The 24741-nt window shown below is 40.0% G+C and overlaps 1 protein-coding gene across 6 annotated transcripts in view; it reads right to left on the bottom strand.

Annotated features, from left to right (window-relative positions):
* Positions 1-7415: 7415 nt before the first annotated feature.
* Positions 7416-24741, bottom strand: part of LOC124287354 (glycine receptor subunit alpha-2-like) — a 78896-nt gene continuing 61570 nt past the window's right edge. For all 6 annotated transcript variants that reach the window (XM_046723858.1, XM_046723866.1, XM_046723875.1 and 3 more), the window contains 7 exons: positions 20664-20728; positions 18954-19021; positions 14170-14396; positions 10977-11059; positions 10143-10274; positions 9189-9574; positions 7416-8528 (listed from right to left, as the gene is read on the bottom strand). In XM_046723858.1, coding sequence (XP_046579814.1) covers positions 8346-8528; positions 9189-9574; positions 10143-10274; positions 10977-11059; positions 14170-14396; positions 18954-19021; positions 20664-20728 — 1144 coding nt within the window. In that variant the 3' untranslated portion in view covers positions 7416-8345. The remainder of the gene's footprint in view (positions 8529-9188; positions 9575-10142; positions 10275-10976; positions 11060-14169; positions 14397-18953; positions 19022-20663; positions 20729-24741) is intronic.

Here is a 24741-nt window from a genome sequence, read left to right as displayed (position 1 = left end):
GCATCGGCTACCAGATTACTGGCGATACGATCAAGGCCTCCGACACATCAGTTACACCTAACAAGTTCACCTCACCTCAGAAAGCACAAACTTCAAGTCTCTTCCCTCAGAAGTGACTGAAGTCAACATCAACCATATTTATCATGCAAATTTAGGAAAGATAACAAACAGAGAAGCGTGTTCTGTGTGGCAAAGTCTGTCATGCCTGACACTTCAGTGAGTGAGTTAAGATTTACAGTCACAGCGGCAATATTTCAGCCATATCGTGACTAAAACAAGTTTAAATTCACCATAAATGCATGTAAAAACAGGTTATAGATTGCCAACAACTGAAGGTAGATCACCATACTAGGGACCATGGGGAATTACAGAACATTTGCTAGCTGGATTTACACCATCCCTTCAGCCGTTAGCAATTTAGATAAATCTACCCATACATTAAAAGCACACATATTCTACGACTACAAAGTGGCAAGATTAAATATACTTTGAATGTTTTGGGACTTACGTATCCTCTCAGGAGGACAATAATTTTCAAATACTTTAACCCCCTTTGAGGATACGGTTACTAAAACTGAGTTATTTCCAGGTATAGACATAGATCCGCGATACTTTACACTCTGCCGAATGCCTCATTTTCATCATTTCCTTCCAATACCACACAACCATGTTGGGTGTTTTACCACACAAATATAAATACACCTTTCACACCAACCACCAACCACAATACGACCAACATACTCACCATGGGATCACACTTACCAACACTCTCACAACTAGTGACACAGTTACCACGATACGGGTGTCCCCGTCCATGGGTGACACTTTCATAACACTCTCACAACTAGTGACACAGTTACCACGATACGGAGTCCCCGTCCATGGGATCCTGACAGTGGTTTAAAACATTCATCTATCTTCAAACGTTAGAACTACCCTGACAGTGGTTTAAAAATATCTATTTCCAGAAGTGGGACCGGATTGGTATCTCAATAGCGCCCCGCTATACCAGAGACCATATATTATATGGTCTCTGGTTATACAAATACAGTATAAATATAACAATCGTGAAGAGTAAAACATGTAATTAACAAACAAACACTAGTTTTCTGCTTATAATATTACAACTATTAGTGCCAGAAAGTATTAGTTAGTGCAATTTCATTTTAACTACCAACAACACAAATCTGCCTGACAATACAATGGAAGAATGGTCAGATTCTAATATTTCAAGGTTATCTTTAGTAGATCTATTAAAGTGGCTGTATAGTAATGAATTTATGTCACATCCTTTAGCTTAAAAGTACATGCTATTTCTTATAACAGTGTAATTAACGCTTGAAAAGAAATAGTGAATTGGATCTTTGTGACAATAACCACAAGAACAAGAGGGATTTGAAGATATACATCGTTTATATTTATGTGCGTTTAGATCGGTGCATCCGAGCCTGAGGCGTGAATGGATAATCTGACAAAATCTGGATTGAAGTAGTTGTAGAACATTAATTTGTTTCTTAAAAATACCCACGGTAGTAGATTCTCTGTGGTCGGTAGCCAAAGAATTCCACAAGTTTACATTATCTGGGAGAAATGACTTGGCATAATTTGCACTTTTACAATCGATAGTTTGAAGTTTCGAACGGTCTCGGAAATTGTAGTTTGAAGTGTCAGATACCTTAGAAGGGACGAGATTACTCAAATATGTTTGAGTTAAATTGATATTCATTTTATATCTTCGCGTGCATAGTGGTTTGAAATTTGTCTCACCATACATTTTCGTCAAGTGGTAGTTCCTGCTGTTTGGTAGAGTCGTCCCAAATGTGACAACAATAATCGAAAATAGGCAAATAAATTGTTTGTATATTGTTTGTAGGGTTTTACGTGAGAGACGATATTTAAAGTCTCTAAGACAGTTTACCACGGGTACAACCTTTTTAGCAATACAGTTAACATGGTCTGTCCAGGAACAATCATGCTGTAAAGTAAGTCCCAAATGTTTATGACTATTAACGTCATTAATATTGCTATCCTTCATTACGAAATTTCGCTTTGGGCTGGACTGTACTTTACGAGAAAATTGTATAGAATCTGTTACACTAGGATTAAATGTTACTTGCCATTTGTCAGCTCAATCAGAAATCAGATAATTATTATGACACAGAGCAGTTCCATCAGGATCGTCTATTATAGAATAAAGTGATGAGTCATCTGCGAAGAGACGATATTGCTGTTAACTCATTCAACGATGTCGTTGCTATAAACTATAAACAACAGGGGTCCTAAGACAGAGCCTTGTCGAACCCCGGCAAAGATTGATCTTTGATCAGACGTGCAACTATTTATAACAACTCGCTGAACTCTATTGTCTAGATAACTCTCAGAACATTTCAACAAGTTACCCCCGATACCATAACGCCTTAGCTTATGTATGATAGATTTATGCCAGACCTTGTCAAAAGCCTTACTTGCGTCACAAAATACAGCCTTAATTTCCTTGCCGCTATCTAATGTACCCACTATAAAGTCATACAGGTACGTTAATTGATTTATTGTTGAATCGCCTGGCTTAAAACCGGATTGTAAGTTTCTAAGTATTTTGTTATCCCTAAATGAATTAAATACATGTTTAAACATGCATTTTTCGAAAATCTACCCTGCCATTGAGATACTTTGACAGCTACAGTCCACTTACCTTCGTTCTTACCACTGATCCAGTTTATGTATAAAAACTGCAGCTGTAACGCCCTATTTGTATCCCCAATACTGCCCCTGCGACTCGCTCATGCAAGCTACAGTTACTCCAAACGTGACCACCATTTGCCCACGGGCAACTCACTGAAGCTCATCCCTTCTGTTTTGAAACAATGGCATTTTCTCCATGTCACCCCGTGCTTTACATGATTAAACAATAGATCCGAGCCAAATAGAACGTAAAAGTACAAATCTTTAGCCATATATATATCATAACCCATCTTGTGAGAATATTATGACGATTATTTTCACATATGTTATTGGGTTGACGCGGGTGTAGATGGGGAGGGATGTTTCGCCTATGTTGCTCTGTCCGCAATCACAATTTAATTTATTAATGATTCATTTCGGGTTGTTGTTCCCACAGTATAGAGGCCGTCTATGATCACATCAAATCAAACCCCAATCACCAAATAGACTAGTCTGACGTCACCATTCTTGCTAACAATCAAACGGACTTCACCAAACGCAAACTAACCGAATCCATTCACATCAAACGCCAAAAGTCCACCATCAACCGAGATCAAGGATACTTCATTCTACCTGTAGAAACATCTCCTCCTTTTCAAACTACCCCTTGATTTGTACAACTCTGGCTTCCAAGCCTTTACCTTTGTAAACACACTGGCTTTAACATCTTACTGCCTAGCCAATTATGTTAATCATGATGTTTTCTTTGTTACATTCAGTATATATATATACAAGAAGGTGGTGTATCAAACACCACACAACACGAAACATCTGATATACCACTTGTGTCTTACAAAACAAACCTCAGCACCAAACCAAAACACCAGAACTAACAAACAGCAAAACCTTAAATAATGTAACACTTTGCATGTATTCACAAGCAAACATTCACATAAGCCCAGTATAAATCAGTAAGACTCGACCAAGTCACATATCGTCTCGGTAGAGCCAGCGGAGGTTTGATCATATATGTCAAGGAGGACATAAATCACACAGAGATAGACGCAATTACTCCTAACCTAAAACCAGTGGTATCCAAATAACAAACCAAAATGAAACCAGAAACATTGTTAACATATACCACTGGGAAAATACACCCAATACAATACAACACCCTAAAAACGATCACATGTACACAGCGAGGAACGTCACTAATCTCATTGCAAGCAATAACAGGCGAAATACCATCAGAACTTAGACGAGAACAGTTAACCATAACCTTCTGGGCATTTACCCAAACAAACCCCTCAGCCAAACTCATAAAAACAATTATAGACCCCAAAGTCCACGCGCTTGTCCGCAAAACCCACTCCTGACCACAATATCGTAACAAACCTCATAACTGAACACAACCTAAATAGGCTAAACAAAACAGCAACACTTTCAGTATCTTCACCCCTAAACTAAACATTCTCCGAAATAAATAGACAAACAAACCCTAACAATGCGCAAAACACAACAATACCTTACACAGAATAGAATAGAATAGAATAGAATAGAATAGAATAGAATAGAATAGAATAGAATAGAATAATACTTTAATGTCTTTTCAGGAATTTGTGTTACATCAGCAGAGCTACTGACACATTAGAGAGATACCAAACATATTTACATAAATTCTTTGATTTAGGTATCTTCACATTTGTTTAAGAGAGATATGGTACTTGGAATAAAGGATGTACGGGCTCTCTTAGTTTTCACAATTGGAACTTTGTAGCGGCGGCCTGAAGGGAGAAGGTTGTATTCCGAATTTAAGGTTGAGTACGGTCAGGTATATGATTTTGACAGCTTGATACATGGACTCTCGCCAAATTGTTGCCACATAAACACAGACGGATCCATTGACCCGGATACAAACCGCACAGGCTTCGGCACCCACACGTCATAACCCTCTAGGAAACTAAATCGTACAGACTCCCAGAACACCAATCTATTTTCACGGCTGAACTCTTGGGGATAGTAACAACGCTCCATAACCCGGTCGTCAAACAAAGATTTTAAAAGTCTAACAAATTCACTCAGCCGGCTCCAAACAATAAAAAAAACAACAACAAACAAACAAAAACACCAAAAACAACCTAAACTAATAAACGAAACGCCAACAACCACTCAGGATCTACACACCTCAGCAGCGGAAACCTCCCAAAAACCCTACAGATCATGGGGGGGCTCCCGTTTTGCCGGACGCTTTTGTTCGAGATAAAAATTCACTGATGCGCGATAATTCCTTAAACAATAGGGGATTAACTTATAGTCTGTTTCGGTCTGACAAAGTACTGACTATAACTTCATCTAGATCGTTTTATTTCAGCAATTCAACATTTTTGGGATATCTCTCAGGGACAAACATTTTACCACTTGGACAGTGTGAAGCAGACACCTCTGAGGGTCATACATTTTATCACTTTAACAGCCTGAAGCAGCAATTTTCTCAGGGGCTTCTCTAAGTGTTTAATCATTGTGTGACAAATATTACTCTTTGTGCAGTGTTCTTTGACATGAGAAAGGGGTAAATTCATGAATCTGGGTTTTTCAAATCCGAACAATAAAATTTGCCAAATCTCATCCCGGGTAATGAACCGATCCCTTACGTCCTTTAAGGTCTCCGACAAAAGAAGGTGATTCCCGACACCTGGTGTATTGATGACTAACTTGCCGAACTGGTTTGACAGTAGAAGCTGTTATACATGAAGGTACCGACACACACCCTAATCCTGGTCCTCAGCAACCTATGGTTGTTGTAGGAGGCCACTATAATGATGGATGTCACCTTCAGTGAGTGCATATAATCGTACCCCGTGAGTGTGTGTGGCTTGATGGTCTTCATGTCAGTCACTGGATTGTTCGAGACTCGATTACCTCCAGACCGCTGTGTGATGTTGTGCCCAGAGTGACAACTAACACAAATTAAAACCACCACAAACACCACTACTACTACTACAACCACCGCCACCACTACTACTACAACCACCACCGCCACCACTACAACTACAACCACCACACTACACTACTACTACTACGACCACTCGACTACTACTACTACAACCACTACTACTACAACCACTACCACTACTACTACTACAACCACCCACACCACTACTACTAAGCCACCACCACTACTACTACAACCACCACCACCACTACTACAACTACCACCACCACCACCACTACTACTACTACCACCTACTCACCACCGACACTACTACTACTACTACAACCACCGACACCACCACTACTACTACTACAACCACCGACACTACTACTACTACAACCACTACTACTACTAAAACCACCGCCACCACTACTGCTACTACAACTACTACGCCACCGCTACTACTACAACCACCGCCACCACTACTACTACAACCACTACGCCACCACCACTACTACTACAACCACCGACAACACTACTACTACACTACCACTGGCAACCACCACCACTTACAACCACCACCACCACTACTACTACACACCACTACCACTACTACTACTACAACCACTACTACTACTACAACCACTACTACTACAACTACCACTACTACCACCACCACCACTACTACTACTACAACCACCACTACTACTACTACAACCACTACTACTACAACTACCACTACTACTACAACCACCACCACTACTACTACTACACTACAACCACTACTACTACAACTACCACTACTACTACAACCACCACCACTACTACTACAACCACCACTACTACTACTACTACTACCACTACTACTACTACAACCACCACTACTACTACTACAACCACCACCACCACTACTACTACAACCACCACTACCACTACTACTACTACTACTACCACTACTACTACTGCTGCTGCCACTACTACCCCTACTGTTACCATTCAACAACTGTAACTACCACTCACTCACTCACTCCGTACTATTGCACCTATATGATGGGGCCGGAAATACTCGAACCTGGACTATATAATCCAGTCATTAACATGATGACAAACGATCCATGCCGTTTGGGCAGGTTGGCACCCTGTCACCAAGTTACCGAGCCTTATATCCCCATACATCAAGTGACCTGTTACGACCAGCAAAGGTTGTAGGTGTCCACGTCCACACAGGGCACATGACAGTACTTTATCTACTATAAAGGTTTAAGAACAAAACTGAAATCTGTTCTGAGTACAGATTGTTTTATTATAACGAAGAACTGACTTGAGACCTCTTTCTGTGAAAGAGTAATACTTTATTTAATGCATATTCTCTCTGTGTATAGTGAAAACTTGAATGAAAACGGCACATCTTATTTTCTCCTGAAAGCCGATGAACCCCCACTTGACGGTTGAGATCTCGAGGTTTTGCGGCTCGACAACAGCGCGGTATAAATGTATTGTCTGGAGTACATTCTGTACTGTTCATCAGCTGGACTAACTAGTCTCGGAAATAAACATATTTTACAGAAACAAACCCAGTTCATAATAACAAAAATAGAATATAATGAAAAGGAGCCCCGAGACCTTCCTTATTTTCAGAATCCGTGGAAATCTAGACTTGCCGCATAATCTAGACTTGCATGGGCTTTCTAGGATATGTTTGTTTCAGGGTCTGTATGACAGACCACTCGTCACCCAACAGCTGGAGAAGAGCCTCTGAATGTGCCAGGCCGTTGTAAGGAATCGATCGTTGTTCCTTGCGTTTTGTTTTATACAAAAACACTGACCATTCCGTCAATATTTATTACAAAAATACATGAAATATGCAATAAATAATTGTACAAATTTTCGTTTTACAATTACTTGAAGTAACATGAAAGTGAGATTCCTGTGTGTAAGGAGGCATGAGGAATAAATAGAGTGAAGCCTTAAATAACACGGCTGCATGCTTTGCAGTTAGTGACAACAACACCGGAAGCAGTGTCTCCAGCAAAAATGAAGAATGATGTGAAAAAAACAACCTGCTAGATAAGTAGAAACATGTGTCAGTGAGAATGGGCATTGTATTGGGGAAATACAAAAGACGTCCTGTTGAACTTCATATCTTTCAAAATCCATATCTTTCCTTCCCATTGTCTGAATTGAAGTCACACAAGAACGTGATGTGTGACAAAGTGAAGGTGTCATGGCGTGATACACATCTATAAACATCACAAACACGTCTCGTCATGTAGTGTAGTCTCTGTAAGAAATAATTCAACCCAACAAAGATAAACTTCATAAAACGGTAATCTTCATTAACGTGTGATGAAATTCGAAACCCTCCCAAAGAAGACAAATCACAGAAATGCATATGGGAATATGTTGCAATACCTCTCAGTATGGATGCATTATGCCACCCCTAACAGTGCGTTGAACACTGAGATCGCCCTGGACTGTTCACAACCTCTGCGAAATCACACAATGGGAGATAACTCGAGCACACATATATATGTCGATTCAGGGGGCACACCACTATCGCACGCCTCCACATGGCGATTCTCACACATATTGCTTCACAAGGTAGGCAATCCTTGTAATACTATGTTCTAAGGTGAGAAAAGGCTGCCGCTGATCGTCCATGACGACGTGTAATGGTGTATTCCAAGGACTGCCACATTCAGCCGAATCATTCAAAGGGACGTAACCTTGCTATCTGCTGGCGACAATGCCACTAGTCTGTATTGGAGTTCTCCCACAGCATGTACACCAGCCAGTAGATGATGTTGAAAGCCAGGAACACCCCGGGGAAGAGGTACCGAGATATTTTGTCCATTAAGCGTGCCTTTTGTCTCATCATTGAAACCTTTGACAGCCCACGACGCCCTCGCCCTCGTGCGCCGTTCTGTTTTTCTAGCTGAAATGCCAAAACAAGTAAATAATTATATATCCTTGGCTGCAACTCAGGACGAATGAATAAATGGAACAAAGTTATCTAAAGCCAACATGTATATTAAAATTTCACCGAAGCCTCGCATAGAAGCAGTATTGGAGACTCGGCATAAAACTACCCCTATAAAACTACACATGACATGTGTTATCTCGAGAGGATAAACACTACTTCTATGTTTTCGAATTATGGCATAGCGTTCATATTTCACGTATCAAGTGAAGTGGCCGGTATATGACAGGTCTTAACATATAAAGAAATTCCCACATTTGTCAAAATTCTACAAATACCGACACATCTTTGAACAACTGTCTGGCTTTGCGTTGTGTTTTACTTGAAAAAAAACCCAATATCAGCCCAAATGTACGAACACCGTCCAACCACCTTGTCCTGTGTTAAAAAACAGGGGAAATGGGATCCATGTACGTGAGTGAGTTAATTTTCAGAATAAAGTTGTTATTTGGACCACAGTGCTTGATTTTTAAGAACATTTAAGGCATATCGGAATAAGAACAGTCTCACAACTACCATTTACACAACGTGGACATCAAACATTGTCAGCACCTGAAACGATTATGGTCTGACAATTATGAATATTGCACGCTGAAATCACCACCATCTGTTTACCTCCAGGGCCAGTTCCTCGACCGACACTGACGGTCGGCTGTTTCCGCTGATGGTCTGACGACGTCGTTCCACTCTCGCCATGACGTTGACGTAAGCAAACTCCAATAAGGCTGCAAACACGAAAATCAAACACATTGCCATCCATACATCTATGGCCTTGACATAGGACACACGTGGAAGGCTTGCACGTGCACCGGAACTCTGTGTTGTCATGGTGAGAACTGTGAGGAGGCCCAATGAAATGCGAGCAGGCGTTGCATCAATGTCCAGCCAGAAAGACATCCAGGATAAGATGACTATAAGAATGCTGGGGACATACACCTGTGCAATGTAGTAGCCGAAGTTGCGGGACAGCTGGAAGTCCCCGCGGATGCACGTGTAGTTGCCTGTAAATAGATCAGTTGCAGGTGACTTTATGGTATTTGATTGGCTGATACTTGGCTGAACGGGGCTTGGGGTGCAATCCTGCGCTCGGTCACTGACCTTGTACCGTTATTTACATTTATGTTGTGTGATAAATAAATAGGAAGTTATTCCGGTATCATCGTTGACAAATTCAATTACAATTTCACCTCCATATGGTTCGGCTTTCTTAGTAAAGTACAGATTGTAGTATTTTTGTTTGGTTGAGTCCCATCCGGGATTCGAACCCACACACTCAGAATCAGGCACCTAATCAAGCGAGTTGTCAAGCAAGCTTCGAAGCATCCAGACAGATGCTAATCAAAGATTAGATTCAAACCTTTAGAAAAAACATCACTAAACTCATCAACATCACTTGACAACGACATTAGAATCTATGTCGAAACGTCGTCCTTCCCAAATAAAGAAGTATATCCATAAAATTCGCATCATTCTTCAGCATAGGTCCCGACATATTAAGCCGGTACTATGTAATCATTGTATACATGTATCAGGTATATTCAATCAGTGTATGACTGTAGGTACACCTACCACTGACGTATGTTTTAGTGCAGTCGTCGGTGGTCCAGCCAATCAGGTCAAACTGAGGTAGGGATAGATCACTCCTTTTGACTATCGGGTTGTCGTGCCACGCGAAGATGACGTTCTTGGTTGAGTAGCTATCTGAAACATATTGTAGCTTGTATAACATACCTTGTTTTTAACCTTAACCTTGTATTATTTCCACGTCTTCACTTGAACACGAACACAAGGCCAATGTTTGAATGAAAGATAATGTGGTTTAAGGTGGCATCCTGGAGATATAGAAATTTGATTTCAACTCAATAAATGATTTGTTTCACAACGAATCTTGACAGGTATATTCCATGCCACCACAGTTCAACCATCCTCGATAATCTCCAGGGTATACGTTCCGATAAATCTCCAGTATACCCTGGGGTGGATCTACGGGTCGGCCCGATAATTTTTAGTGAAGATTTATCGGAACGTATACCCTGGAGATTATCGAGGATGCAGTTCAACCAGAAACAAGCTTTTCTAATCATACCCCATTATGATAAGAGACCGGTGAAGATCCGGGGTAGAAAAGCTCTTCAGCAACCCATGCTTGACACAAAGGCGACTATGCTTGTCGTAAGAGGCGACTAACGGGTGGTCAGGCTCGCTGACTTGTCATTGGTTCCCACTTGCGCAGATCAATGCTCATGCTGTTGATCACTGGATTGTGTGGTCCAGTGGTCGACAATAGTCTAGTCGATTATTTACAGACCGCCACCATATAGCTGGAATAGTGCTGAGTGCGGCGTAAAACTAAACTCACTCACTCACTCACTCCAATATGATAAGTGGTATGTAATTACTCACAACTTTCTAGAAGTATCGAACACACTTGATCATCAAACGGGTATTTTTGTAACTGCATGTCGCAGCTCAGCGTCATGGAAATTCTGAAAATTAAAGTTTTTGCATTAAACACGAACCAGCATGAAACAAGACAACTACTTGTAGCTAATGTGCTGTCAGTACGTTATGGAACTGAACCTTCTATGATATGCTGCTAGCATTAATATTCATCTTTGTATGTATTTCTTCATGCCATTTCACAGCAAGAAAACATCGATGGACGACGTGAGTGTATTGATTAGTAATAAAGAAGCATATATTTATACAATGATGCCCAAACAGAAGCAGCCTCAGCAGGGAAATCAGCAGTCATTAATATCTCCTGGCCCCGGGATCATGAAAGTGTCTTAAGTCTGAAAAATGCTCAGCACGAAATTTGTCTTAAATTTGGGTTGTTTTTGCTTAGCTAAGACTCGTGCTGAGACTGGATCATGAAACGGTCTTAGCAAATCTTAAGTCAGACTAAGCTTAAGTGTGTCACCATGGTAATCCACGCTTTTCTCAGAATGCTATCATCATGTAAGGGGGTTCTTTAGTGAAAGAAGACCACAAGGCACCTGCACGCACATTTCCATCCCCGTTAAATAACTAAATATCAACAAAAAGAACGTGTGAAATATTTTCGCGTAAGTACGGTAACAGCGGAACTCTTCAGCAAACGGAGATGCGAATATTCCGTTGTTTGTAAACACGCAGCTCGTGTCGATGACAGCTCGTGCCGATGACAGCTCGTCTGCTTTAGCAAATATGGACGCAACAAGTAAAAGAAAAGTCAACTGGACAAAGGAAGAGGAGGTTATCCTAGTTGAGGAAGTGACTAAGAGGGAGGGTCTTCTCTTCGGTCGTTTGGACGGAAGCCAAAGGAGCACACTGAAGAAAACCAAAGCCTGGGAAGAAATCGCCGCCTCATCAACTCGTGAGAATAACCAAAGTAGCTGGACTAATAGTTTCTAAATTACTCCTCAACCTAAATGTGATTTCGACATACGTGAACACAAAAACCTTCTTGTGTTTATTCGTCAAAGTATTATTGAAATATCAGCTTATTCTGAATGATCATTTAGGACAGTATTTTGACCAAAGACGTACAGTCTACAACATTGACCATGCATGTAGTGACTGTTAATAATCCAACATGGCTTATCAAACATATCTACGTATCTCGTATACATATTATCATATAACCTGCACATCCCAGAAATAACAGTCTGGGAGACATTTGCTTGTTGCAGAAGGGGTCGATCTGGACTTTAGAACTCTGAGTGAAATAAATAAAAAGTATCAAAATATCAAACAGAAAGGTAAAATTTATATTCTGATACTTGAAATCAATTTTATTCAATTTCCATCCGACCAAAATCATTATGTAATATGAAACAGTAATTTAATATATTACAATTAACTGATATGGAACTATCTATATTAATATTGCAAGCTTCACATGACACAACTTTATATCAGAATATATAGTTTATTGTTCAAAAATGCAATTAAAGCTTTTACTGTTATTGATGATATCATGTTGAACATTCTCAGTTATGTACAAGTACGTGTGTACTTATTCCAACATGTTATGATTTCATAATGTATTTACAAGAATGTATATTTTTAGCCAAGGCAAAGAGAAACTTATATATGAGACCCCCAACAGGTGGTGGACCAAGAGCCAAGTCTGATTTTTTCTCCAGACTTTTTTCAAGCAGTATATCAGTTTTGATATTGTGATTACAGATTCTGATATTCTCTCTTGCAATAGCTCCTATGGCTTATTGACATCACATATAATCTTATTAGCCAAAAAATATATCCATATCACAGGCATTAAACAAAATATGTTAACAATAGAAGGTTTTAGGAAAACTGTCAAAGATGTTTTTAATGTTGAAGAGATTATTGCAAAGAAGAATAACGCTCTGCCTTCATTCCGTGCAAAGTGGAAACATTTGATAACTGTATTGCAGTCTTAATGTTGTCTCATGTCTTAATGTTGTCTTTTATCAGTACTCATAGTACACAGCTTATATCAGTGTTGATGTCCATCCATACTTATTTCACGCACGCTTCAGTACAGTATCCAACCAACAATGTATTGCTGCTATATATAAATTACATAAAGCTGTTATTCATACTCAATATATGTATATATTTGTACACACCCAAGCTGAATGTACACCTACTGAATTGAAATGAATAAAAAGATCTGAAAAAAAGAAAAGTCTGATTTCTTTCACAGAATGATTAATCGAAATAGCTCTGGGCAATATGGTCTCTGATACTGAAGCCATCATTGCCCTGAAGCTGCTGCTGTTGCTGATCTGGACCCTGTACTGTCAAGTCATCTACATCATTTATTACAATTATTTATCAAGCACGCTGACAGCTAAATGCTCTCCATGTGACCCCGGATTTATCATTGATTTATGAAAAGGTCAAAGCTATTTGTCACTTGATTGATAAAACAATAAAGGCATAGATGTGACTCGGGCTCAAATATTGATCTCTCTGTAATGACTGTTGCTATATGAATGTGGTTAGTGAATATAGATATCACGCTCACCTTGCTGTATTCAGTGAGCTAAGTCTCGACATTATATGTGTGCACACATTTGTGGCCTATAATGTACACCTCTGTATAACATAAAGTGTAACATGTCATCATAGGCATTTGCGAAATCTTAATGAATATGTATTAACCCCCCCCACACACACACACACACACACACACACACACACACAAATAAAAGAACGAAAAAATCAATAATAAAAAACACACCCAAAAATCAACTTAATTAAGCATCCTCTGTATAGTTGCAATACATTCAAAGTGTCACTTTGCGTGTCACGATTCAAGGTCAATACCGAGTGTAACCTCCACGTGACTGCATGACAACCAGCACTCTCTTCCTGTCATCCTCCCGATCTCTGAACGGGCAGTCTACGCCATTCCTCGTGTAAAGCACCTTTCAACTTGGCCAGGTTCCTTGTATTGCACACGACGACCAATCATGTCTAATATATGTTCTAATGGGTTAAGATCGTGGCTCATTCAATCGTGAGATATGTCAGGGGGTGCTTAATTAAGTTCTTCATGTATATATTGTGCATTTTCAAGTGATTATTGTGGACATTGCGAGGTGTTGGTGCTTGTACCCACCTGGCACTGTACAATACTGTTCCGTTAGGGTACACGTGCATGAGTTTATTTGGCACCGTGATAGAATGAAAGTCGGCTCTCTTCTCATTGGTGAAGAAGAGATCTGGAACCCAGACTTGAGACATGATACGTGTGTCCAGCTCGAGAGCGTCTATATTCGGGAGGGAACCGTATCTCAGACGTGTGTCTTGCCATGTTTGACGCAGGAAGATTGTCAGTGAGTAATCCTGAAACAATAACGTCATGCAGTTGCATAATAGCTACATTAAGTTACATCCTAAGAAAGTAATATGAAACGAATGTGTTTTCCCCTGTTTTCTGATCTGTATTATTGATAATGGCAATCACGATATGTAAATCATATTGAATGGTTATGCACATACATATGGAACAGCCACGAGAGATTAATTTCAAAAGCATGATTAGAAACGGTTTCCGCTGCATACTGTTCCACAAGGTCGTGTCCAAACTAGCGGCAGATGTACACGAAGTATCAAAACAAGCCAGTTCTAATGTTCTTCGGCGGCAAATACAGGTCTGGACATAAACATATGTAATATTCATATTTGTTATTTCAATGTTGAAGTGAAATTTCGCTGATATATTTCCCGACAGATTCTACCTACACGAGGCTGTGTTCTCTGTGAGATGGCAACTGTGCACACGGACCCCCTCTTGTGAGACATCTACATGTATATTTCAGATCCATACATATTTACACATAACACATTGACAGGGCCTTGTTTTTTTCACACATACGATTATGAATAAATGAATGGCTTCCACGTGCTTCAGTGATTAGTATTATCTGGCAACGACGCCTTTTATCAGTCGTTTATCCGCTTTCTATCGTTGTTATGTTTTAAGCATGTGTTTTGAGATTGTAAGTGACGATTGGATCAGTCAACAGTAAGGTCTCATAGCCTACACGCTTGCCGGGCCCGCTGGCCCATAAAACGTGTTTTCACATAGTTGTTATATAATGCATTGGATTTCACACTGCGATCACAAGGGTCCCACTTGCATAGAACGGGCAAATGGAGGTAGACATATATAAGAAATCCATATACGACCAAAGATAACAATAATATGTAGATATCTTTGTGTCATTCTGAACCCACAAATGAACACGATCAGTTTAAAAAGTTCCAATATCACACATAACAAAATGAGATTATCACTATGATAACATTTCACAAACACTTAAAACATAACAAATACTCAAAGATAAAGGCATGTGTAACATCATCTTGCCTCCACCCTGTGTGTTGTCATGAGGCCTGCTGGCCCCACTATATCCAACAAGTGTCACTCAAAGTGAGAGTCGCCACAAATGTAAAATAATGGTTAGATACTAACTCTGAGGCCATTTTAACTGTCAGTTTTAACGCTTTCACTCACTGTTATGGTTTAGCATGTGTTATTCCATTGTAAATGTGGATACGATATTTGTGTTAGCCGTAAGGCTCACAAGGTAGATGTATGTTGGGACCTACTGGGATATACAAACGTCTTTTAACGTGTGTAATACATAGTATATATTTTATACTTGGATCACACGGGTCCAGCCTGGATAGAGCAGGCAAATGGGGACAGAAACACACAAGAGATCCATATATCCATAAGTCAGTGCAACTCCGTGGTACAGCTCCGTGGACAGCAATAAACATTCATTGTTATTGTTCAGTTCAAGTGTGCGGTATGAGGCAAAGTATTTCGATTTGTTTTATATTACATTTATACTGGAGGAAAAGGATTGGGCACAGTTTGTCAGTCGTAGAGCAACCTCGCATAAATTATTTAAAGCATCAAATTGAAACATGACAAGAGGCAGATAGACCGGATGGAGAAGGTTATTGTAAAAGGTTGGACCCTGGCAACATATGACAATGTTGTTTCAGTATTATACGTGTACAACATGGCAATGTTGTTTCAGTATTATATGTGTACAACATGGCAATGTTGTTTCAGTATTATACGTGTACAACATGGCAATGTTGTTTCAGTATTATAGGTGTACAACATGGCAATGTTGTTTCAGTATTATACGTGTACAACATGGCAATGTTGTTTCAGTATTATATGTATGCAACATGGCAGTGTTGTTTCAGTATTATACGTGTACAACATGGCAATGTTGTTTCAGTATTATACGTGTACAACATGGCAATGTTGTTTCAGTGTTATATGTGTACAACATTGCAGTGTTGTTTCAGTATTATATGTATGCAACATGGCAGTGTTGTTTCAGTGTGATATGTATGCAACATGGCTATGTTGTTTCAGTGTTATATGTATGCAACATGGCAGTGTTGTTTCAGTGTTATATGTATGCAACATGGCAGTGTTGTTTCAGTATTATATATGTCTACAACATGGCAGTGTATTATATGTCACAACATGGCAATGTTGTTTCAGTATTATATGTGTACAACATGGCAATGTTGTTTCAGTGTTGTATGTATGCAACATGGCAATGTTGTTTCAGTATTATATGTGTACAACATGGCAATGTTGTTTCAGTATTATACGTGTACAACATGGCAATGTTGTTTCAGTGTTATATGTATGCAACATTGCAGTGTTGTTTCAGTATTATATGTATGAAACATGGCAGTGTTGTTTCAGTGTTGTATGTATGCAACATGGCAGTGTTGTTTCAGTATTATATGTGTACAACATGGCAGTGTTGTTTCAGTGTTATATGTATGCAACATGGCAGTGTTGTTTCAGTGTTATATGTATGCAACATGGCAGTGTTGTTTCAGTGTTATATGTATGCAACATGGCTATGTTGTTTCAGTGTTGTATGTATGCAACATGGCAGTGTTCTTTCAGTGTTATATGTACGCAACATGGCAATGTTGTTTCAGTGTTATATGTGTACAACATTGCAGTGTTGTTTCAGTATTATATGTATGCAACATGGCGACAGTGGACGTCTAATATGTCCAGGGACTTAGACATGTTCATTTTACAAAACTATATCTCAAATGGGGAGTAAGCCCTAATGTGAAAGAACGTTTAGAATGATGCTTACACAATAGTGTACTGCATTTGTACCGATGCCCACAGTACTACATAACAAGTTAGTTGGTGAAACAAATATGAACATGAGTTAACCTGGTTTGTAGTCAGATCAGTTGTGGTGAATCATTGTGTACTCTACAACACCAAACGTGCTGAACAGCTTGTCACTGTAATATTGACTTTCAACAGTGTGGCTTCAGGCACAGTGATAAAACTCGAGTTTATGTGATCTAAGAATCACAATATGTTGCACTGTTTTCTACAGCTGACACGAGGGCGTATTTAATGTTGTTTGTATATTTACCACATCTGTGTTTGCCAAATAAGGTCATTATCCTTTCACAGGACGTTAATGGCCATCCTTCACTTACTATACCAACCTGGGGCTGTGTATTGGACGGTGTATTGGGTTTTGTTTACAACACAAGGCATTCGATTCGATCACCTCAGTGATTACCCTTTCACACAAATGGATTTCTGCCTACTTCGATCCGAGTAACGGGGCATTTATAGCATCAATATTCTCAAGGTCTAATAATGCCACATAGTATCTTGTGTCTAGTTGGGTTATTCTCCCAACTACCTAACATTGGCGGCACAGTTGGCAGCTTACATGTCGACAATGAAGACACATACAAGAAAGCCATTGCCGCAGTTCGCAAATGGTGTGATTATCAACGTATAAAAAAAAAAGGCTGGCAACAGACTTTCGAAGGAAGAAACCTCAAACAGAACAAGTGTTATTAACGTAGAGTCGGTGGGAGTGATAACAGAACACACATATCGGGGACAATCGCTGACAACAAACGTAGCTGTTGTAATGAGTGCCGATCACGTCTTCACTAGGCACGTTACTGTTGACTGTCTTGGCATATCTTAGCGTTATAACACTTGTAGCAGTCCGTTTTAATCGTCTGTATTCGGGGCCAGTGCGGGGGACCCCTTTCACCAAGTGCTACAACCAAACTCAATGAATTTGGGAGGTAACGTCTTAGTATGTCCATCTAATGCCATAGATGAGCTGTATGATAACATATTTTAATTGTCAGTTGTTGTGTTGATCAATCCAATGTATTTGTGCATGTGTCTGTATCACGTGACACAAAGAACGGGTAACCAACAGGAACACTCTTGTTTCCTAACTTAATTTGACGAATTGCATCAACTTACGACTAACTAAAAGCAAATGTTATTTCTCATGATTATAGATGCCACCTCTCTCTCTCTCTCTCTCTCTCTCTCTCTCTCTCTCTCTCTCTCTCTCTCTCTCTCTCTCTCTCTCTCTCTCTCTCTCTCTCTCTCCCTCTCTCGCTCTCTCTCTCTCTCTCTCTCTCTCCACTCTCTCTCCTCTCTCTCTCTCTTTCTCTCTCTCCCTCTCTCCTCTCTCTCCCTCTCTCTCTCTCACGCTCTCTCCTCTCCTCTCTCTCTCTCTCCCTCTCTCTCTCTCGCTCTCTCTCTCCCACTCTCTTTCCCTCTCTCTCTCTCTCGCTCTCTCTGCGCGCTCTCTCTCTCCTCCCTCTCTCTCTCTCGCTCTCTCTCCCTCTCTCTCTCTCTCCGCCCTCTCTCTCTCTCTCGCTCTCTCTCTCTCCTCTCTCTCCCTCTCTCTCCCTCCCTCTCCTCCTCTCTCCTCCTCTCTCCCCCTCTCCTCTCTCTCTCTCTCCTCTCTCTCTCCCTCTCTCTCCCTCTCTCCCTCTCTCTCTCTCTCTCTCTCTCTCCTCTCTCTCTCTCTCTCTCTCAGTTTGCAACTTACTTACCATAGTCGATTCACTAATGGAATCAAAACTGACGATGTATATCTGCACAGTGACCCGGGTAGCGATGTCTGCAAGAACCAAGAATAGTGGTGCCTAAGATGATTGTCAGACAATCACTTTTAGTTCGGTGGTGATGTCGGGGAAAATAATTGCAATGCTCTCATTTTTGAATTTTCTGAGGCATTATAAGATATCAGGACATAGGGATGGTATTTGATAGAGCTTTATAATGATGATTAATGCTTTATAGGTTAGATGTCAAGAACAAAGGAATGATCTGTGACGACCAAGTGATACTGGCTTAAATTCATATGATATAACTTATCATATATGTATGGCTGATAAAGCACAATTCCGTTTATCCAGGAAACAAGAAATAGAGTACCCATTACAGACCACTGCTTGTCCGTACCCATACTTTCACCAAATCTGTCCTAAGAATTCCAGCAGTAATAACATAAATTTAGTATTTTACTGAGATTGTCCACCCACGACAGATGGATATCATTCGTAGACATTTACTGATGTTCTCACAAAAACTGCTACATTAAATGACCCTTGCAGCTGATCGACGTTAAAGTAACTACACACAGACACGTTGAAACCAAGTTTAACATCTAGTCTTTGAAATAAACTCATTTCACAGAAAAAAGGGGTTCTTAAATAATATTAATAAAATATGATAAAACGGACCCCAGCGACTTTCTTCATACTCAGACCTGAACCTGTAGTAATCTAGACACATATTCTAGACTTGCGGTGATACATCTTCACCTTCCAGTTGTAGACCTATATCACTATTACCGTGTGTCAGGAGGGTATTTGAGAGAATCGGCTTTTAAAGACTGTATAATCATCTTATAGATCACAATTTCCTGTGTATATACCAATCAGGATATATACCTCAAGCACTTTTCAACTACTTCAAATATATCATCAAATATGTAAGAAACTAAGTTTCAGGTTAACTTATCTGATGTTATTGCCTGTGAATGTGGTGCGCCATGTGGAAATTCATTCCATTTCTGTTGTAAATGCACTTTATATGATAACCTCAGGAAGTCACAAAAACACTCCACACTACTGTATTCGGTGACCCTAATCTACGATTTGTTTCTTGTCTGTACATCAGTTTATAGAAACTACTAATAGATTTCATAGTTCAATCTATATATAAATAGTAAACTGTACAATATTTGCACATGTATGAGATGCTGACCTTTCCTGCACACTGTATATATTCTGTACATCAGCACTGTATATAAATACATGTAATCTATATGTAGATACATATATATATATGTATACCTAATTGGATTGAAAAAGAAAACAAAGAGCCAATTTCACTCCTATATGTTTCATTGATTTCTCCAGGGAGTACATGTGGGAGCGAAATTGGCTCTGTGGTTCTGTTCAATCTATTTAAATATATCTAACTACATATCCGACATATTTCTCTGCAACCACAAGTGTCGGATTAACGAGAGTTGACTGTATATTCCTCGATGTCAAGTCTCCACTGTATATTGTTCCTCTCCATGATGTAATACTACTTAAAATGTATTTATGGAGTAGGTGACAATAAGTGGTGCACTTGTGCCCAATGCCTTTGTCTTTTGGACAATACAATATGCAGGAAGACTTGCATGGTCAGTATTGGGTAGATGTATTTCAGGGTCTGTAGGTCCGACTGACTGGAACAATACTCACCTTCCTCAAAGTTTGGTGGTACGTTAGCATCATAGGTAGCCAGGATCTTCCGTATCGCCTCCTCTCTGAAACAAGGCAATAGTCTTTGATTGACATCTAGAGCTGATACACGTACAAGGGAACGCTGTGGCCGCCAACCTCTGCATTATAGGGAACACGACGTTTCGGAGCATATTCCTTCATCAACGAAAGCTAGGAAGCCAAGAGCTTATCTATATACATATACATATACATACCCTCTTTCCTCCCTTTATCTAAGCGACCACCGCCTCCGTGGTGTAGTGGTTAGAGCGTCCGCCCGGAGAGCGGAAGGTTGAGGGTTCGATCCCCGACCGCGTCATACCAAAAGACGTTAAAATATGGTACTTGTTGGTCCCTACCTGGCGCTCGGCATTAATTGGTACAGCAAGGGCTGGTCGGCTCGGAGTCAGTATAATGTGTCTGAAGGGGGTATTCATGCTTCACTGCGACATGGTATCTCAGTTGCTAGCACTATAAAACCAGCTTAAGTCTGGGCTAGTACAAGCAGCCACACATACACATACACACGCATGCACGTCGTCATATGAGCGAAATATTCTCAAGCACGACGTTAAACCCAATTTAACCTCACCTCACCTTTATCTTTACAGTATAGTACCAATCAGCGCAAAGTAACGCCTGGCTCCCATTAGCGAGTGAGTGCGTGAGTTTAGTTTTACGCCTCACTCAGCAATATTCCAGCTACTTAGTTTATGGCGGCGGTCTGTAAATAATCGAGTCTGGACCAGACAATCCAGTGAGCAACAGCATGATCATCGATCTGCGCAAGTGGGGACCGATGACATGTGTCAACCAAGTCAGCGAGCCTGACCACCCGAACCCGTTAGCCGCCTCTTACGACAAGCATGGGTTACTGAAAATCAGTTCTAACCCGGATCTTCACGGGTCCTCCCATTAGTACGTGTTCACCTTTCACTTTAGTTTGCTCTCACATGTACATATTTATTTTTAGCTTTCATTCAACTGATGTCGCGTTCATGATAGCAGATAAATTAACATCCATCACATCCATGTAAGTCTTTACATGGTCCCAAACACTTGCATTGGTATTTCCAGAAGATCAACTAAGGACTGTTTTAGACCACTTAAATGGTTGAGGAAAATGGTAATGGAAGCTCTTACTACATTTAGAAGTCAACATAATTAAGTGTGAATAAAATACATTCCAATATACAATTTCAAACAATTTCTAATTTGCATTTATAAAAGACCCCTGATCGATGCTAATGACTGTATAATGTTTCTGTTTCCCATGAGATCACGTTAGCTTCACGTCAGCTACTTTCTGCCATGTTGTAAAGTAGAGGCTTGGTTCAGCTCCCATGACAAGCGAGGGCCTCGGGCGATGTGACTGTATGATCCTGTATGACCTTTAAACCTATGTGCCTCTATATATTTAGATGTGCATCTGTTCAGGAGGAAATGCAATACCGCATTTTGAGACGTGGATTAGGATCCATATGAATAACTCCTAGACTAAAATCTAGTCTGTAAAATGAACATGTTTTACAGAAAAATACTGTTGATAAAAAATAATCATAAAATGATATGAAAAGGGGCCCAGAGACTTTCTTCATTTTCAGAAATCTTGACTTACCACATATTGTAGACTTGCATGGGCTTTCTTGCAATTGAATATATTTGTTTCAGGGTCTGTATGGCAGGCTAGAATAATACCTTGCCGCTATAATTATTTTCGCATCTTTGAACCAAAAGACTTGCCGAAAACACCAGGTCATTCCTTGTATCAATTACTGTATTTGCACCTAATTACCATGTAATTATCCAAGATCCGGGGTTAGTTTGCCTAACAACATCAGATACTAGATGTGAAGCTCCACTCTTGGACTGACTGGTAAATCAGTTGGTCACCTACACTGTGTCCTGGTCAATATTGGAATGATCTCTAACAGCCTCCAATATAGTCTGTGACGCCTATTACCTTTTATCAATAAAGTCATTAATGTAGACCACAATGATCTATCACCATACCAACGGTTCATTATTTAAGCAGTGTTTTACTCATGTACAGACGCTGGACGCCCTGGGATGCATCCCGTCTACACCATAAACACGTTGTGTATTTACACTCCCTTGTATGGACAAAGATATAAACGTTGACTAAGTAATGACTGGTGGCCTGTGTCTACTGGGGACTATTTTGTCTGGTAATCCTGGGGGCGAAGTGGTTCTACCACTAACTACAATAACCTCAAATAGGCAGCACGGTGACAATGGAACAAGCATGGATGTAGGTATGTACGCTTATATTGGTGTCTGGGCGAAAACGAGGACATGATGATTAAGTGATACACAATACAACTGAATGAAAAGTATCGATACTGTCCGCTTGAAATATTTGAACAAGAAATCACTGTTATGAGAACAAGACTATTTGCGGTACGCTGAAGTGCACAAAATGTACATGCATAACACCTGCGCTAGTTGTAGTTTATTGAGTTAACGTCCGAAACTAAGTTGACAAAAAGGTTTTGATAAATATTCATGTTAAATCCCCAAAACTGTCAAACGGTATATATATTTTTTAAAACATATGCCTAGATATAGATGTATATATATGAACTCATAAAACCTCAGACAACGGATCCATATGAACTTCAGTAATAATATCACCCACGTCATCAGACATACCAGTTCACTGACCTCTAAACCCACTCCTGATAAAAGTCATTTTCTCATTACGCGAAAGAACTAGTGTGAATATTTCACTAAGTGTTGATGCCAAACGGTTGATTCGTTTATAGGACAGAATGGCATACACAAAATCGACACAGAGAGGTAGGTGCACCATCCATGTTCTGCCGACAGGTGTAGGTCTGAGCCTGGCACTGCGGACATAGCTCCATACACATGGTACCAGGAAGTAGCACTGGTCACTCTCTCTCTCTCTCTCTCTCTCTCTCTCTCTCTCTCTCTCTCTCTCTCACACACACACACACGCACGCATGCACGCACGCGCGCGCGCCGCTGATGTCCACCAGTATGGATAACAGCAAATGGTAATACTAGAACATTTACAGTTACACAATACATGAGTCATGTTGCCACTGAAGCTCGAATATCGTCTCTTGTTACTTAATTATGTCCTCATATCAGCTGTTCGCTGACAATATATCCATATGTCTGCCCCCAGGTGATGTATCTTTGTATGTAAGGACATCAATTGGCAGGTCTTGTAGTGGCTGTGTAGTCTGGTGTTCCAGGGACACTATTAGCACAGCGGTCAGCACAGCACTACCACTTTAAATATGCACACAAGGAATGTGACTGATAGCATGTTTCCGGAGGACGATTAATTAACTTGGGGGAGAGGGTTTTCATCTGACGCAATGTGAAAATGATATCCAACATGATTGTAATTTGTAAATGAAAATTAATAAGCGAACTGTATAGAAATATGCAACAAACACGATATATTGGATTGGATATATAAAGGAGAGCATTAAGCAGAACAAGAACAGATGGATGGAAACTGAACACTTAACATATAATGACCTGCTTTCATTTCTTAATTAGAGAGGAGCATGAAAATACATTATCAGATGTAAGGAAAGCTTCATTGAAGAACCCCTTCCGGGACAATAGACAACTATACATGTATATAAAAAAACTACATTAATGAAAGGTGAAGGACTTTATGAACATATTCCCATGCAAGCTGATTACCATGGAATGTCGGCGTGATTGACACATTTCACTGACGGCCAATTACTATTGTCAGTTATATCATTAACTAACATCGGTAATGCACCGATTGCACTGGGGATAAAGTTAATCTGTCGCTGAGTACATAACACGATTTCATATATATTCGACATGTAAAGTGATAAATCAGCTTTTAGGCTATATATCAATGTATATACATAACTGATAGCAATACAGGTTCCTACCCGCGTCGACCATCAACTACCCCCGGAGGGGCGGGACGGGGATATGTGTTTGAGACAGAGATGTTCTATTTCAACCCGACAAAAGGTGAACTATAAATAATAGCATCCATACCGTATACATGAAA

The sequence above is a fragment of the Haliotis rubra genome, unplaced genomic scaffold, assembly GCF_003918875.1.
Source record: "Haliotis rubra isolate DU_JTF1 unplaced genomic scaffold, ASM391887v1 Scf1107, whole genome shotgun sequence".
NCBI lineage: Eukaryota > Metazoa > Mollusca > Gastropoda > Lepetellida > Haliotidae > Haliotis > Haliotis rubra.
The sequence above is the reverse complement of the archived record's forward strand: the minus strand, read 5'-3'. Positions and strand labels throughout refer to the sequence as shown.